At 41.3% G+C, this 17084-nt stretch overlaps 1 protein-coding gene across 4 annotated transcripts in view; it reads right to left on the reverse strand.

Moving 5' to 3' along the window:
• The window catches only part of TBK1 (TANK binding kinase 1), a 59149-nt gene that overhangs the window by 19617 nt on the left and 22448 nt on the right, over window positions 1-17084 (reverse strand). For all 4 annotated transcript variants that reach the window (XR_012648107.1, XM_075013639.1, XM_075013656.1 and 1 more), the window contains 5 exons: window positions 13515-13694; window positions 12112-12308; window positions 10384-10442; window positions 7925-8016; window positions 7240-7341 (listed from right to left, as the gene is read on the reverse strand). Coding sequence is in view for 3 of the 4 variants with exons in the window: in XM_075013639.1 (XP_074869740.1) it covers window positions 7240-7341; window positions 7925-8016; window positions 10384-10442; window positions 12112-12308; window positions 13515-13694 (630 nt within the window). In the remaining variant the exon portion in view is untranslated. The remainder of the gene's footprint in view (window positions 1-7239; window positions 7342-7924; window positions 8017-10383; window positions 10443-12111; window positions 12309-13514; window positions 13695-17084) is intronic.

The following is a 17084-nucleotide window of genomic DNA, read 5'->3' on the forward strand; positions in this document are numbered from 1 at the left end:
AGAACCCCCATGTGGATGAGCCACACATAAGCGAAACACGGCACTTTTGAAGTGCCGCAGCCGGTGGCATGCTAATGAGGCCCTGAATATTAATTTCAGCGCCTCATTAGTATTCTTCAATTTGGCCATTAACATGGCCATTTCAAAGTTTTTTTCTAAGTGTAGACATGGCATGTAGACAAACACTAGGACTGTGTCTACACTGGAGAATTCTGTCAACAGAAGTGCAGTGTAGACACTTCTGCTGGGCTTCTGGTTACCAGGCAGCCCTGTTTGCAGAGCTGCCATTCCACTTTCTAGCACTGGAGGCCAGTGCAGTCTGACAGTTCTGTTGACAGAGTAAGATGTGTCTAGCAGCAATCTGTCGACAGAGGTTCTGTCGCGATTTCTCTGTCGTTGACAGATGCTTCTAGTATAGACATAGCCTTAGAGTTTAACCAGGGCCATTCTTAGGGGCCGGCGAGCTGAGTGGTTCCCCAAGACCACCACTTTCAAGGGCAACAAGAAGTCCTGTGGCACTTTATAGACTAACAGATATTTTGGAGCATAAGCTTTCGTGGGCAAAGACCTGCTTCGTCAGATGCATGAGTGGGGTGCTGGGGGTGGTTTCAGAGGGGTATTTAAAGAGTGGGATCCCACTATGTGGGAGGGCCAGAGTTAACAAGGTCTATTCAGCAAGGTGGAAATGGCCCAGTATCAACAGTACTTATCAAAAGAGGAAAAAACAAGTCAGATCAGACAGGGGAATGTGAGCCTTTGTCAGAGTTTAATGGGGAGATATTAGCACCTAGAGCAGAGAAACTGCCTTTGTAAGCTGCAAGCCACTCCCAGTCTCTATTTAATCCATGGTTAATGGAGACAAATTTGCAAATTGCAGCTCAGAGATTTCTCTCTCCATATGATTTTTGAAATTTTTTTGTTTCAGGACTGCCACCCTTAAATCCAACATGTTGGGCTCAACTGCTGTCTTGGCAGCCAGCTTTCCCCTGCACTGTGCACTCCTGAGTGGGCAGTCTGCTTCGGGCCAACCCCTGCCATGCTGCCCATCCTCCTGGGCAGCCCCCGCCATGCTGCGCACTCCAGGATTGAGCCAGCTGCTGGGTGTGGAGCTGAGGTGGAGCACTGGGCTTGGGGTTATTGTGGAGGCCGCCATTTTCAAGGGGCTGCCAAAATTTGCCCAGGGCCACCAACTGGTTAGGACAAACCCTGAGTTTACCAGCTAAAATCTCCATACATTCTGTCCCTGCTGAGCACTATTTTTTCTGCAATCACAGCTCGGGTTACTGTGCTCCAAGGGCCCAGGCATGAGACCTAAGAACTGGGAGACTAGCTCTCCTGTTCCCAAAATGCACGTCACTATGAACTCCTGTCAGCATGCAAAAGAAGCTGCCTGATTGGAATACAAGACTACCAGATGCAGCCTAGCAAGGGAAGTAAAGAAGGGACAAGGAGTCAACAGTCTCAGTCTGCATTTTCAAGCTGGTGAGAGGGAGGGTTGGAGGAAAACTGGGACAGGTTTGGCAAAGAGACAAGGAACCAGAGGATGCCGGGGGTGGGGGGAGTTGAAGGCAGAAGAGACAGCTATAAGAAGCCAGGATGTAGAGATAAAACTGGGACCAGCTGAGCAAACACACTGGGATAAGGAGCTGAGGGATATATGGACATGGAGACTGAAGCCTAGAGAGAAAGAATGGGATTGGGGAATGTGGAGGCTGGGGACTTGAAAAACAGTGACAGACCATACAAGGAGAGCAGAAAGGTAGAGAAAGAGACTAGAACTGGGATGCAGAAGCTGAGAAGTAGACTGTAATTTGCTATGAAAGGAGAATGGGACTGGGATAAGAAAGAGACCGGTTGAGCAGAATAGGGCAAAAGGGGTCAAGCTTCAGGGGAATGGACAGAAGAGTCTGTATCCACGACAGCATATTCCTCAGCAATGCTTGGAGCCAAAACACCTGGGCCTTACCATTCCTTTGCTCTCAACAAATATCTGTGAAAAGAATGGGAAAGGCATTTCATCCCTCCTCACATGGGTCCATCTAGAAGATAACCTACAAGATGTTCAAAATGAGTTAGGTGCCTAAGGCACCTGAAACCTGGGCTTAGCCTGACTGCTGTGCACAAACCCACCTGTTAAACCCTGCAGGCACCTAAACTCACTCTCTGCCTAAGTTTTTGAAGTAAAAGTTCCCGAAGTGCTTATATTGGTGCCTCTGAGCATTCACACCATTACTGCTGGTGGAATTCTAAGCCTATTTCATGTATCATGTATACTTTTAATGTCCCTCTTTCCCCACCACACAGAAAATAGCTTCTGCTGAAAAGTTGTTGCAGTTACACCTTTGCCCTCTGGAGGACCCTCTAGCACGAGAACACAGCTGTTGCTCCTTGACAAGCCCTAGCTACGAGACTGAAGAGGAAAGCAGTCCAGTAGCACTTTAAAGACTAACAAAATGATTTATTAGGTGATGAGCTTTCGTGGGATAAACAAGAAGTGGGTCCGTCCCACGAAAGCTCATCACCTAATAAATCATTTTGTTAGTCTTTAAAGTGCTACTGGACTGCTTTTTTTGTTTTGACAATATATAGAGTAGCACGGCTATCTCTGTTACTATATGAAAGAGGAGTGTGCCATCGGATCAGGTTAGGAGACAAACAACATGGGGAAACAGTGTGAAGCGGACGGGGGCTCAGACAGGGACTCATAAAGGCTAGTGGGGGAGGACAGACAGGAGCAGGTGCTGAACGGGAGTGGAAGCACTGGGACATGGAGGGAGGGAAGTGCAGGAAGGGCTGCATGAGCAGAGGGGGGAGAGGATGCAGAGTTGTGGGGGAAGACTGAGTAGGGGCAAAGAAACACACAGGAACATGGGCAGATGTGCCTGAGAAAGTGGGGGAGGCTTGGAGTCAGCCAGAGTCTGCCTGGGGATGCTCCTTAAAAATCCCTCCATACCCCCACAAAATCCCTATTTCAGACTTTTTCCACGTGTGCAGGGATGCAGACTTAGATAGGTCGGCATTGGGGGTAGCTGAGTGGGGGCACAAAAACACATGGAGATGAGGAGAGGGGACCACAAGAGTTAGAAGCGTCTGTGAAGATATCTAGCATCTACAGTAACTCCTTCCTTAACATTGTACCAGTTAATGTTGTTTTGTTGTCATGTTGCTTATCTAACAAAACACATGCTTGCACAAGCCGTGCAATCTTCCCTTAACACTGCTTAGCTGCCTGCTTTGTCCACTAATTGCAGGATTTTCTGGAAAAGCAGCTTGTCCTTGTGGGGGTTTGGAATCATTGTGGCAGCCCCTTATCAGCTTCCCTAAGGTCCCTGGAAGGCAGGCAGCTGGTCAGCTACACTGCCATGTCGCTTTTGCCCTCTGAGTTGGAGCTGCTCCTGGGAGCCTCCTGCTTGGTGGGGAGGGTGTTTCTGATGTTAGGATGTACCCTCTCCCCCTCCACTCTGTATCCCATTTCTGCAGAGAACCATTTGCAGCACTGCATTGTGTTTGATCCCTCCCCTACCTTGTTCCGTGCTGCTTCTAAAGCCAGGGTCAGCAACCTTTCCGAGGTGGGGTGCCAAAATTTGAGCTTTGGACCTACAAGTACGTCTGAGTGCCGATGATATTCTTTGAAGTCACTAATAGTCCTATTTACAACAGCTTCCCTAATAAATAAATAAAGATGCACAGCTTTACCTTTTAGCTGATCTTTTGTTAACCCACGAGTGACATGGCTTTGTGCAAGCTCCCAGCTGCATGGGGGAGGTGTGGTCAGAGCTGAGCTCCCACCTTACATGCCAATGAAAATCAGCTCACGTGCCACTTTTGGCACACATGCCGGGGGCTGCTGATCCCTGTGCTAGAGTTTGAGGCTACATTAACAACGTTAACCCAGTTGAGTGCTAGTTCATCATTTAGTAGCAAGACATTCTCTGGGAAACATTCCACACTCTGATTCCACCATCACAACCAAGTTTCATAGCCATTGTTGCTGTGCATGGTATTAAATTGCTTAAAGCGTATATTGCGTATCAATATACAACTTTTCATCTGCTGAAAATATTTCCCTGCAACCTAGCAAGGTCCCTCCATTTACTTTAATTTATGGGGAAATTGGATTTGCCTAGCATCCTTTCACTTAGAGTAGCATTTTTTTCAGGAACATAACTATAACATTAAAGAAGTTACTGTATCTCCTAAGCAAGCCCCACAATTATTGACAAACAGGGAGAAAGCTAGGCATCAATTGCCTACATCACACACAGGTCCAAATGAGACAAGAGAGCAAGTGACAGAACATACACACACAGAAGAATGAGAACACACAGCATGGTGGGAAACACACTGAGGTAGCTTGTACACACACCTCTTCTGGATGAAGGGGTATGATAATGAGCAGGCCAAAAGATGTTAATGAGGCATGGATGTACATTTTCCACAACTCATTCGCATATGGCCACATGATTCAGAGTCTTGAAGAAGCTCTTCTGGACTCCAAAATAGCCATATAGACGTATGGTCCGCAGGGATCCCCCAGAAGGAAACCCTCCTTCCAGACCCACCTCTCCCTCAAAATCTTGAGGACCACGTGCCTACATGGTTATTTTGGAGTTTGGAAGACCTTCTTCTGGACTCTGAATCACTAGAGGAAGGGGCATGTGCAGAAGCGGCTCCAATGCATGGGAGACCCACCATTCACTCAATTGGTCCAATGAGAACAACAGAATATGAGGGAGCCCCCGCAGGAAAATATCCCATCACCCAATGGTTAAAGCACTCATCTTAGAGGTAGGAAAACCCTACTCAAGTCTTTCTCCCACTCTGGCAGAGAGTGGGCAATTGAATGTGTGTCTCTCACATCCCAGATGAGTGCCCTAACTATTGGTTTAAAAGTTAGAAGGTGGGCACCACAACTGGCAGCAGCTCCTTGCAAAAACAGTACAAGGTGTTTAACTCTAAAGAAGATTCCCAACTTCAGAATCACAAGCAGGCAACCTTGCCATGAGAGGAGTGCAGCTTAGCACATGCTCCTTACATCAGCATCTTCCACGGACTAACTTAGGAGCCCACCCCCCGTGTCTAGTGTGGTGGCTTTTGTGAACTGCAGTCTAAGGTAGAGCCTTATAGCGTAACTGGAATCAGTGTAACAGCAGGAGAAGGTGAAATGTAGTTTGTTGTGGGCAGGATTGGATGGAGAACAAGAGAGGCAGACAGACTGGTAATTTGTGGAAAAATACTAAATCTCTCATTAGTATACCAAAAATGGAATATCAGCTATCTAAAGCAAGGGTTTTTTTTTTTAAACGAATGTTTTACTACTTAAATTTAAGTGAGACATAGAAAGAGATCTGATGTCTATTATTACAACAGTCAAAATATTTCATAGAGTTAAAGAATAAAAGAGATCTTGCTTAAAGTGATAAAAATTGTGCCCAAATTCTACGGTCTTTATATATAAAGGCAGACATTTTTTGTTTCTTTAATAGCATGGGGGAATCTCTCTCTCTTGCAGGATCTAAGGTTTCTGTATATGTAAGTGGGATAACAAATGCAAAAAATGATGAGGGAGCAGGTGGAAGTAGGTATGGCAGTGTGGAACAAGAATGGGATTTTAAAAAAAATAGTCCCATGTCAGGTTCTACCCTAAGGCATCAGTCTCAACATTCATAGTAAATGAGCTTAGGCACCTAAGACTTTGAGAATCAGAGTGACTTTTCCAGGTATCTAGCTTCTTTGAGCATCTAGGACTTACTCCTTTAATTCAAGCATCAGAGGTCTGTATAGCGGATATAAAGGTGTTGATGTGATGCTACATGATGTAATTTCTGGGTTTTGTTTTGGTTTCATTTTCTTTAGTTTTAGTTTTTTAAAAACTAAGGAAATTACACAAAAATTGGGACATTGAAAGAATATTTGTAGGTTGCAAAGAGAGGCATTCCAAAATTAGGCAATGCTAGAATTAAGGCTGCCTCTACAACCTTAGTTTTCCCCTGTGTGTATGTACACTGTGATACAATTTTTAATTACATGATCATGTACTGTTGATTTAAATACACTGATTTGCAAACATATATATGTGGTAGTAAGTATAAATATTACAGACATATAGCCCAAGCCATGTACTTGTTATAATCCTGTTAACTTATCCCATAAGACTTTCCATTAGCTGAAGAAACCGTTGGCTTAAGCAGGCAGGAAAACTTAGTATTTGAAAATAAAATTGTTTCCTCATAGCAATGGTAAAGGTGCTACCTTCACAAACCTTTTTATCTTGGTATAAGCCTAGGAGGTCCTTCATGCCCTTTAGTACGTAGAATGCCTGTGCTCAGAACAATATTAAGGGTGTGTCATCACCTGGAATGCATGGGCTCAAAACAAGAGATACACCACCATACCAGAAATAAACAAGGGAAAAAGCTGATCAATTGAATTCAATTTCAGTGATGTATATAGTACCTTTTACTGGTAAGCAAGTAGAGTCAATAAAACAATGGCTTTAGAGATCTAATTTGAACATAAGCCTGGTGCACATGACTGCTCTCAGGAGACTGTTATGGTGCAGAACCCTTTTCCTGAACTATATTAATAAATGTGACTGATACTGAGTATGTGTCATAATGAAATGACACAAAAGTATTTTGAAACAATTGACTATACCAAGTATTAACAGATACTATTATTTTGATAGGACCCCTGCTTCATTTTGTGTACAAACTGCTTTAGGGATGAATCAAGATTGTATGGTGAAGGAGACATGTCTCTAGTACCACAGTTACTTTTGTTGTGGACTTTAAAGTGTGTACAGTGAATGACACAGGGAATTACAGGAAGAAAAAAACAGTGCCATGGTTAAGGCATGCAAATCAGCCTGCACAGACAAATCTTAACTCTGGCATTTCCTAGCTTGTGAATGCTCGACTTTGCAACCTGAATAATGTTCTCAATGTAATTTTTTGTTTGTGTCATATTTATACAAAGATTAAAGGCAACTGGGTATTATTACAATATTAAAATCCACTCTTGGCAGCAGGGAACCCTGGTCTTTAACAGCCGGCTTTCATTCCACTTTTATTAATCCTTAAAATCATATGCACAGCAAACTTACTACTTCAGCAACTACCATATGAACTACTATATTAAATATAGCTATCATTGAGAAAAAAAGATACAAAGCTAGCCAGTTTTCACTGGTGGTGCAATATATTTACTTCCAAAGAGCAATAGTGTGTTTTTACTCACATTTTCCCAGCTAACTCAATGTTCCTTTTGAAGAAATCCAGCTTGAGGACAACCTCTGTCTTTTTGTGTGCTGTTTCATTGTAGTCTTCCTTGATTATTTCACTGAAAAGTATAGCACCAATCAAAAACAGTTTTAATTTCCTTCTTATTACATATTTTGCCTACAGTAATCATCACGTGTAATGGAATATGTAATATGAAATATCTCTAAGACTGTACATACTATTGTCCTATAAAATTGACTCCAGTGTTGTGGTAGATATTACTTCAGTAATAGTTCAGTAGCTAGTGAGATCTTTCACGGTCCTATTAACCAACAATGTGAACCACCAAAATCATTATTTAAAATATTTAAATTCACTAATTAATTGTCCTTGCTTGGTTACATGTACCAACACCATGCTTAAATTAAAATTATCCAAATTTCAGGACAAGCAGATTAAACTATGTAACATGGATACCTAGGACCTACAGTTCAGAACGTGGGTCTTCAGAATTTCCCCAGATGAGGGAGGAGAAGGAAACATTTCAGAGACTGTAGAAGTCTACTCATACTCATGGATGAGGGGAAGGAAGAAAGCTTCAGAAGTCACTGAAAGCCCACAAAATTATCCAAGTTGTGAATGACCAGAATAAGTCTTAGTAAAGAAATCATGACCAACAAAATTTAAATCAAATGACTTACATTAACCATCGTATTCCTTTTCGCATCAATTCCTGGTAAAGCAGCAAAGCACTGGCAACTCTACAGGCATAACATACAACACCTGTTACTGCCTGACAGAGAAATAAACAATGTCAGTATTAATTCAGTGCTTCTAACACTGTAATTTGTTTCAAGTCAACGGGTCACAATAAAGCAACATTAATTAATATTAGAAGAAATTAGAACATGAAGATAGTAATGCATAATGGGGTAACTTTGCCTATAAATTAGTGTGGATGGGGAAGGGGAATCCACATACTTATTTGTTAGGCATGAAAGCAAATCTGTCATACTCAAGGTTATACCACATATTTTTGGAGTTCAGATTTAATTTTCTGGAAAGCTAGGTGTACATTTGTTCAGTAATGCAGGGATTTAATTTTTTTTTAAATCATACATTTTTCAAAACTGTAGGGCTGCAGTTCCATTGTTTAGCCTCCACCCAGTTCTGCTTACAAACTTTTTTTTAGCAGTTGGAATTCTAGGTAGATGTACATCTACACAAAACCTCAAGAGGCAATGGACTTAAAATGCAGCAAGGGAGGTTTAGGTTGGATATTAGGAAAAAGTGGAATAAATTGCCAAGGGGGGTTGTGGAATTTCCATCGCTGGAGATATTTAAGAACAGGTTAGATAGATGTCTATCAGGGATGGTTTAGATAGTACTTGGTCCTGCCATTGGGGCAGGGGGCTGGACTCGATGGCCTCTTGAGGTCCCTTCCAGTCCTAGTGTTCTATGATTCTATGAATATCAGTAACTTTCAATTAAAAATATTAGTCCTATGTTCCTAATTATGTTTTAGACTATGATAAATACAATTTCAGATATCAGCATTTTCAAAGACTTTGGAGGCTTATAGAGAGAAATGCTGATGGAGATCCACTTTTTGCAAACTTTGGGAGACACACATGAACACAGATCTTCACAGTGACATAAATTTTGCTGCTACCACATACGTGACACTGTGGAGTCAACAGAAATTACTTGTACAAAACAGCTGTAGACTGAGGCCTGAAAGTGGAGTCTCCACTATTTTTCTCCTATGAAACTCTGTCAGGGAATGAATTTTCAGAAATTCTAGAGGAAAGAAATATTAGCGATTTCACTCTTCTGCAAAGTCTTAAGACTCCTGTCTGCTGCAGAATCTGGGAAAGAAACTGACTCCTTATTTCTCTTCTGCTTAGCACCACAGGGGATGGTAATTTCAGATGTTTTTCTTCTGCTAAACTCAGATCTCCTGGGTACATTAACTCAATATGAAATTCTGTGCACAAATATTCATTAAATTTTATTCTTAATAGTTAATCTTTAAATAACAATAAGAACTTTTCAGATTAAAAATGTATTTAACTGGAAGTTATCTAACTTGTTGGGTTTTTACATTTTTTTTTTGGAAAAGGCTAGGTAATTTCTGCAATGGTCATAACTTTTAGTTATTTTTATTTTGTCTGGGATAACAGACCTTGAAAACCACCACTTAACTGATTTTTTTTCTGTTGAATATCCATTTAAACTTATTAACTATGCACTGTATTGTACATTATAGCAAATGTTTCATTAAAAACTGAAGAGCGAAGAATAGGAAAACATTTTCTTTCACTGTAAATGAACTCTATTTGTAGAAATTGATTAGATGTATAAACCTACCACAGGTTGAACCTCTCTAATCTGGCATGGCCAAGTTTCCCATGGTCCTGTAAAGTTTGTTTATAGCCACCACTCCTGGCTTTCAGTGTTCTGTGCTGTTTAACTGTAATTTACCCCTCTTAGGAGCCCAGTAAGCAGTGGAAGTGTTGCTAGTGTGCAAGAAAATATTGACCTCCCACCATCCAGAAAATTCTCATCTGGCACCAGTCAGGTTCCAAGGGTGCTGGACGAGAGAGGTTCAACCAGTACAACAGTGTGTTTCAACCTGTGGCCTGTAGATTCTTGGGGGTTCACAGAAGGTACAATTTCCGAGGGGTCTGCAACTCTAGGGATTCACAAATGAAAAAAGGCTAAAATCCACTGTACTATAATACATCTTAATTCAGCCTCTCTCTGGCAAAAGTCCCATTTATTTCAATGCAAGTTTTTCTTGGACAATGATTTTGGGATGCGGTGCTTAATTTCTTCCCAATTGGCTTTCCCTCAGGAAAAGCACAAAGCAGCAAAATTCAGATGTGGAATAACAACACACAGCATTATATAATGCTTTTTGCCTTCAAGGCATTTTATAATCACTGGCCATTTAAAACTGACAGTTTAATATAAATATAAAGTTACTAATTGAGAGACAGAGTTAATATTGATGAGTCATTTCATACCTTCTCACTAACACATTTATAAAAGCAATGCCCATTTACAAGAATGCTGATATTATTTCATTCAACATTAGGTAGTTTTAGTTTATTTGAGATAGCAACTTAATTCTTGTCCTAATTAAACACATACTCACTTTTGCCATACTGGCATCACTATCCAAATCATACCGCTGATGGACTTTAAGGAGTGAGACTGAAACATAAGAAATGGATTTTTATTTTATATTTCATATGTAATAAGTCTGTAATACCGCAGTGAATGCACAGTATGCATTTGTATTAGAAATATTTATTGTGTGTGTTTGGTGAAACATCTTGACCAAAAACTACAAGATCTTTACCAAATATTCATAAACCTGAATTACCCACCAGGAGAAATAAAAAAACAAATCAACAGGGCCAGATGAATACCCAGAGACCAGCTACTCCAAGACAGGCCTAAAAAAGCCAAGAACAGAACATCATTGCTCATTACCTACAGCCACCAACTCAAACCATTGCAACATATTTTTAAAGACCTACAACCTATCCTTAATCAGAATGCCACACTCCAGAAGGCTGTAGGTGACAGGCCTGTTCTCTCCTACAGACAACCTCTCAACCTTATGAAGATCCTCACCAACAGCCACAGTCTATACCGCAGGAACACCAGTCCTGGGACTTTTCCTTGCAACAAAGCCCACTGCTAGCTTTGTCCCCATATCTATTCTGGAGACACTGTTACTGGACCTAACCAGGTTAGTCACAGAATCACGGGCACATTCTCATGTTCCTCAACTAACATCATATATGCCATCATGTGCCAACAATGCCCAGATGCTTTGTATATTGGACAGACTTCAAACTCTCTCAGACAAAGAGTTAATGGGCACAAAACAGACATCAAAACACTCCTGATCCACAAACCAGTTAGTCTTCCTTTTAATGGAGTGGGCCATTCTGTTAATGACTTAAGAGTCTGTGTCTCATTGAAGAAGAATTTTCACACTGCTTTGGAGAGCGAGATGCTGAACTCTCTTTCATATTCAAATTCGACACATTAACACGTGGTTTGAACTGGTATGCAAACTTTCTGGGACACTACTGGGGCTCTTTTGCATACTTGGCTTAATCTAATTCTTGACTTCCCCCCCCTCCGCCTCTCTGCTCTCTGATTTGCTCACCTTGATAATTTTTTTTTTCTGATTTGTCAACCTTGATTATTATTTTTGGTTCTCTATGCCTTAAATATTGAGTCGGTTCTGGTATGGCTATGGTCTGAAGAAGTGGGTCTGTCCCACGAAAGCTAACCTAATAAATTATTTTGTTAGTCTTTAAAGTGCTACTTTACTGCTTTTTTGTTTTAATCAGAACTGCTTCAATTAACAGATTAGGAAAACTAATTACAGCTGAAAAACACTTGAATTTCCAGATACTACTGGGAAATAGAGTAAGATTAGTTAGGGACACTAATTTATAAAATTCCTTTCAACCTATTTAAAATACTGTGGCTCACAAAATGAGTTTAGAATTCCAAGATCATTCCTAAGTTCTACCCACATTCATACTCAGGCACCAGGACTTTTTAAAAATTGCCTAAAATTCAATTTTTAAATCCATACTTTGGCATCAAAATAAGTGCCCTGATATTTCAGGGTACTGAGCACCCAGCAGCATCTACTGATGTCAATAGGAAGCGACAGATACCCAGCACTTATGAAATCAGGACTCTTTATGTGCCTACATATGGACAAACTTTTTGATCCAAGATTTTAATAAATTTATGAAATGTCAAACATATTCAATAACCAAAGATTTTTGCAAAGAACATTTATAATCAGCCTAATCTTGTTTAAGAACAAACAGAAAAAACTTCAACATACTTTCTTCATAGATGAATCCTACGATATTCACAGCCTCTCTGCTTACTACAATTATAGGATTTTCTTCAGTGGTTCTGGGAAAATGTTGTGCCAGTTTTCCAGGCTCTAGTACTAAACGGCGGCCTTCATATATCAGTTCTTGGTTCTGAGAAGTTATTTTTGTCTGTTTGTAAATCAATTCATGAAATATGGCAGCTCTGTAAGAAAAAAAAATTACACTTAGAAAACAGATTAAATTCAATAAAATGCAACAGGATACAAACAGAGAACTGTTGATGTTTTTAAACCTTTTATATTTAGTGAATTAAGTATTATTTTTCCTATATAAATTATTTGATTGATACAACTAAAAACAGTGCAGAATCTAGCTAGGGCACTGGGCACACCTGTATAAACTACAAAAATAAAATTAGCTTGCTGGCAGAATATCAAACTCTCCTCCACACATCTGATTTCTCTCAAAGGCCCATCTCTGCAACAGCTTTGTTATGTAGCTATGTCTTGAAGGGCAACAGAATAGGGGGTGACTGGACCCAGCAGGAGAAGCCCAACCCCACAGCTTGGCACCTCTCAAAGAAAACACTCCATGGCCAGCCCCCGTCTCAAACTGACAGGGAGTCAGCTTAACTGATTGCAAGTACGGTGAAAGGAAAGAAGCAGTCTCTCAAGAAGCAAAGTCACAGACTATTTATGTAACAGCAACAAAGGGTCCTGTGGCACCTTATAGATTAACAGAAAAGTTTTGAGCATGAGCTTTCGTGAGCACAGACTCACTTCATCTGTGCTGATGAAAGCTCATGCTCAAAACTTTTCTGTTAGTCTATAAGGTGCCACAGGACCCTTCATTACTGTTACAGATCCAGACTAACACGACTACCCCTCTGATACTAGACTATTTATGGTTATTATACATAGAACCCAGCACCTTAAATGCGAACTGGAAACCCATAGTACTAGTGAGCAGGATATAAAGCCTGTACTAAAGCTTATAAATTCTTCAGCTCTGGAACCCTGGCAAAGAGGTGCTGGTACACAATACTGGCATGTATCACCACAAAAAAAGCCCTAGGGATGAAGAGAAAACCAAACTTCATGGAATTCCCATTTCAAAAAAAATTACACAGAAAAATTTCAATAATCCCCTTTTCTTTAGAAATCCAAAATAAAAGTTAACTTCATAAAAACACTGTGTTAAAAATACAATAATTTAAATAAAGCATATATATTCTCCTTTTATTTAAAAAAAAATTGAGCTAAGGCCCCATCAACAATGTGCAAATATGCTTGACAAAAGAGCCTTACGAGGATGCAGTACACTTCATCATCATACATTTCTCTTGCCCATCAATCATACAACCGTCAAAGAAAACGTACTGAACCTTTCTTTCTGAAGGTATGCTTACGTATTATAGCTGTGAATATAAATTTTGTGTGAAGTCATTTGCTGGAGTGAAAAGACATGAATTATTCTTCGGTGGAGTATGTCACTGGTCTCTGCAAAAAACTGGTCAAATCCCCAGCATTTCTCCTGATCTGCCTCAAGAATGTTTGCAAGAACAGGTGTGAGCAGTATTTGTAGGCCTCTGTGAATACATAAAAAAGACACAAGTTGGAATGTCTCTAATTCTGACATTATATAGTATCTCCCCATTATACAGATCATAGGTAGGACTTTTTTTTTCCACTCCTGGGGGCACAGACAAAAATTAAAATTCTTCACAAAAAACACATACAAAAGTTTAAAATTCTTCAAAATTCAGCATATTTCATATATCAAAATAATCACACAAGTTTCTATTATTTTGGTAATTTGCTTCAAAATACACGTTAAAACATATTTCTGTAACAATATACACAACAAAAGAGATTCAGGATTTTTTTTTCCTGGAAAACTAGATTCTTTAGTAGGGCATGTTGATATAGAACATTAAGCAACAATTCATTTAAACTACAGTACAGAACCATATTTCCTGCACCCCTCAGTAGCAGTGGAAAGGCTTGGGAGTATCGGGAGTAATGCAGGAGCTACTGGAGAGGGAAATAATTGCTGGGAAGGATCATAGGCATGAACTTGAAGGGCTCTTGAATTTGAGAGGGGAAGTATGGAACAATTTTTTTTGGGGTGGGGTGGGGGGTGGGAAAGGATTGTTAGGAAGCATCCCTATACAGACCCAGGTTGACTCCTAGTCTCTCCCATTCAGTCAGACCCATCTGCCCTTGTCCCCATGTGTCTATGCCCCCAAGCAGCTGTCCTCCTTCCCCTGTAGCGCTGCGTCCCCATCCCTTCTGCCCATGTTTCCCTGCACACCCTCAGCCCGCCCCCTCCACTCATCAACATGTGTCTCTGCATCTATGACCCCCATTCAGCTAACCTCCTTCCCCCTATAGCTCTGCACCTCCCTCCCCCTCTGCCCAGGTGGCTCTGCACCTCCCTTCCCACTGTAGCCCAGTGCAGGCCCTTCCACAGCCTGTCCTCTCCTACGGGCCCTTCTAAGCTGTCCTGTGACCCCTCCCGCTCTTCGCAGCTGCCCCAACTTGCCTGTCTCTCCATATCGCCTGTCTTCTGATCTGGCCTGACAGGCACTGTAAAGAAATGCTGCCAATTTTTACATTGTAAATACGCACCCTGGCTTTCACAATAAGCCAAAAACCAAACCAGTCCCATTTCAGAGCAAGGCCAAAACAAGCCAATCCCTAAAATAACCCTAAGCGTCTACATGACTGGATTTCCAGCATGAAGTCTAGGACTCATGGCCCTGGCCCTAACCCTCTTGCCCATTCCTTTCCACTTCTGCAATCCCTCCTTGCTGAGTGCTCATTGTTCTCCAGCCTCTTCCAGTCCACCCACCTGCTTTCCACCTGCCCCTTTCTCCATTCCACTCATGCTCCCCATCATCCTCCTGCCAAGCTGTTCAGCAGCTCACCGGCAGGCAGACACTGGAACAGGAGCTAGACAGGAACCAGGAACTTTACCAGGCAGGAAGTAGGAACTCATAGTGCAGCAACTGAAGCCAGATGCCAGTCATCCATGGAGCAGTCTAACTGGCCTGGGGATAGGCAGGGGCCAGGTGTAGTGTTCCCTGTAAGCTGAGCTCTTGGGCGGCCACCCAGAAGAGATTCAGGTATCACCCAGCTGATTAGCAGAGTATCCACAGGCATCCACACTGGGCTGCAAGTGTTTCTGTTGGTGGTACACATTCACACATGCCTTGATGGACATAGAATTTATTTCACCCATGGAAGGCAAAAAAGAGAGGGAACACAGGCCAGGAGCTAATGAAAGACAAAAGAAAGAAAAAGCCCTCGAAGCAAAAAGGCAGCCAACACGCACTGCAAGCCAAGCGACCCAGAACAAGCCAAATTCTTGATCATTTTCCATGGGTTTGGCCACAAATGTGATTGCTACATTCTCACACCAGAGTGCCTGCTGGTGAGCAAAAGCTAGGACTGCAGTAACTTTTCAAAAGAAGCTATTTTCTGCCTGAAATTAAAAATATGCATAGTACATGAAGGATGTACACATGCGGTGGTGCAAATTCCTCCAAAAGTAAAAACGTTTGTGCTTTAAGAAATTCAACAACATTCCTTTTATTTACAGTTCAACAGCTTCTGTTCAACGCCATTTCCTGAATAGGGACAATATATACCATATCCATCTATTCATAATTCAAAACCATCTGGACAAACTGAAGACATGGTCTAAGGTAAACAAAATAAAGTTTAATAATGTAAATACAAATGCAAAGTACTCCAGTTAGGAATGAACCATCAGCTTCATACATATAGAACAGGACGTGACTGTTTAGGAAGGAGTACTGCGGAGAACAATTTAGGGGTCATAGTGAGCACAAGCTAAATGAGAGTCAACAGTGTGATGCTGTTGCAAAAAAAAGCAAACATGATTCTGGGATGCATTAATATGAGTGTGGAGAGCAAGAGACAGAAAGTCGTTCTTCCGCTCTACTCAGGTCAGTAGTACTGGGAGTACTGTGTCCAGTTCTGGGAACCATGTTTCAAGAAAGATGTGGAGAAACTGGAGAAGGTCCAGAAAAGAGCAACAAGGATGATTAAAGGTCTAGAGAACATGAGCTACGAGGGAAGACTGAAAGAACTGGACTTGTTTAGTTTAGAAAAGAGAAGACTTTGAGAGGACATGATAGTTTTCAAATACCTAAAAGAGGTTTACAAGGAGGAGGGAGAAAAATTGTTCTCCTTGACCTCTGAGAATAGGACAAGCAGCAACGGGCTTAAACTGCAGCAAGAGAGGTTTAGGTTGGACATTAGGAAAAACTTTCTGTCAGAGTGGTTAAACATTGGAATAAATTGCCTAGAGAGGTTGTGAAACCTCTATCACTGGAGATATTTAAGAGCAGTTTACACAGACATCTGCTGGGGAGGGTCTAGACAAGTGTTTGGTCCTGTCATGAGGGCAGGGGACTGGACTCAATGGCTTCTCAATGATTTGATTACCTTTATTTGTCAAAGGACAAATGCAAAGTACTCTGCCTAGGAGGGAACACTCAGCTGTACACATACAAAATGGGAAATGACTCCCTAGGAAGGAGTATTGTGGAAAGGGATCTCAGGGTCATAGTGGACCGCAAGCTAATTATAAGTCAACAGAGCAACAATGCTGTAAAATCGCCGAAACATTATTCTGGGATGTATTATCAGGAGTGTTGTAAGCAAAACACGAGAAGTAATTCTTCTGCTCTACTTCATGCTGATTAGGCCTCAGTTGTAGTACTGTGTCCAGTTCTGTGTACCACATTTCAGGAAAAGTGGGAACAAATTAGAGATAGTCCGACAAACAGCAACAAAAATAATTAAACTTCTACAAAATATTACCTCAGAGGGCAAACTAAAAAAACTGAGTTTTCTGGAGAAGAAAAGACAGAAGGGAGGACATAACAGTTTTCAAGTACGTAACAGGTTGTTAGGGAAGGGGAAAAGTTGTTCTCCTTAACCTCTGA

This window comes from Carettochelys insculpta, chromosome 1, assembly GCF_033958435.1.
Source record: "Carettochelys insculpta isolate YL-2023 chromosome 1, ASM3395843v1, whole genome shotgun sequence".
Classification (NCBI taxonomy): domain Eukaryota; kingdom Metazoa; phylum Chordata; order Testudines; family Carettochelyidae; genus Carettochelys; species Carettochelys insculpta.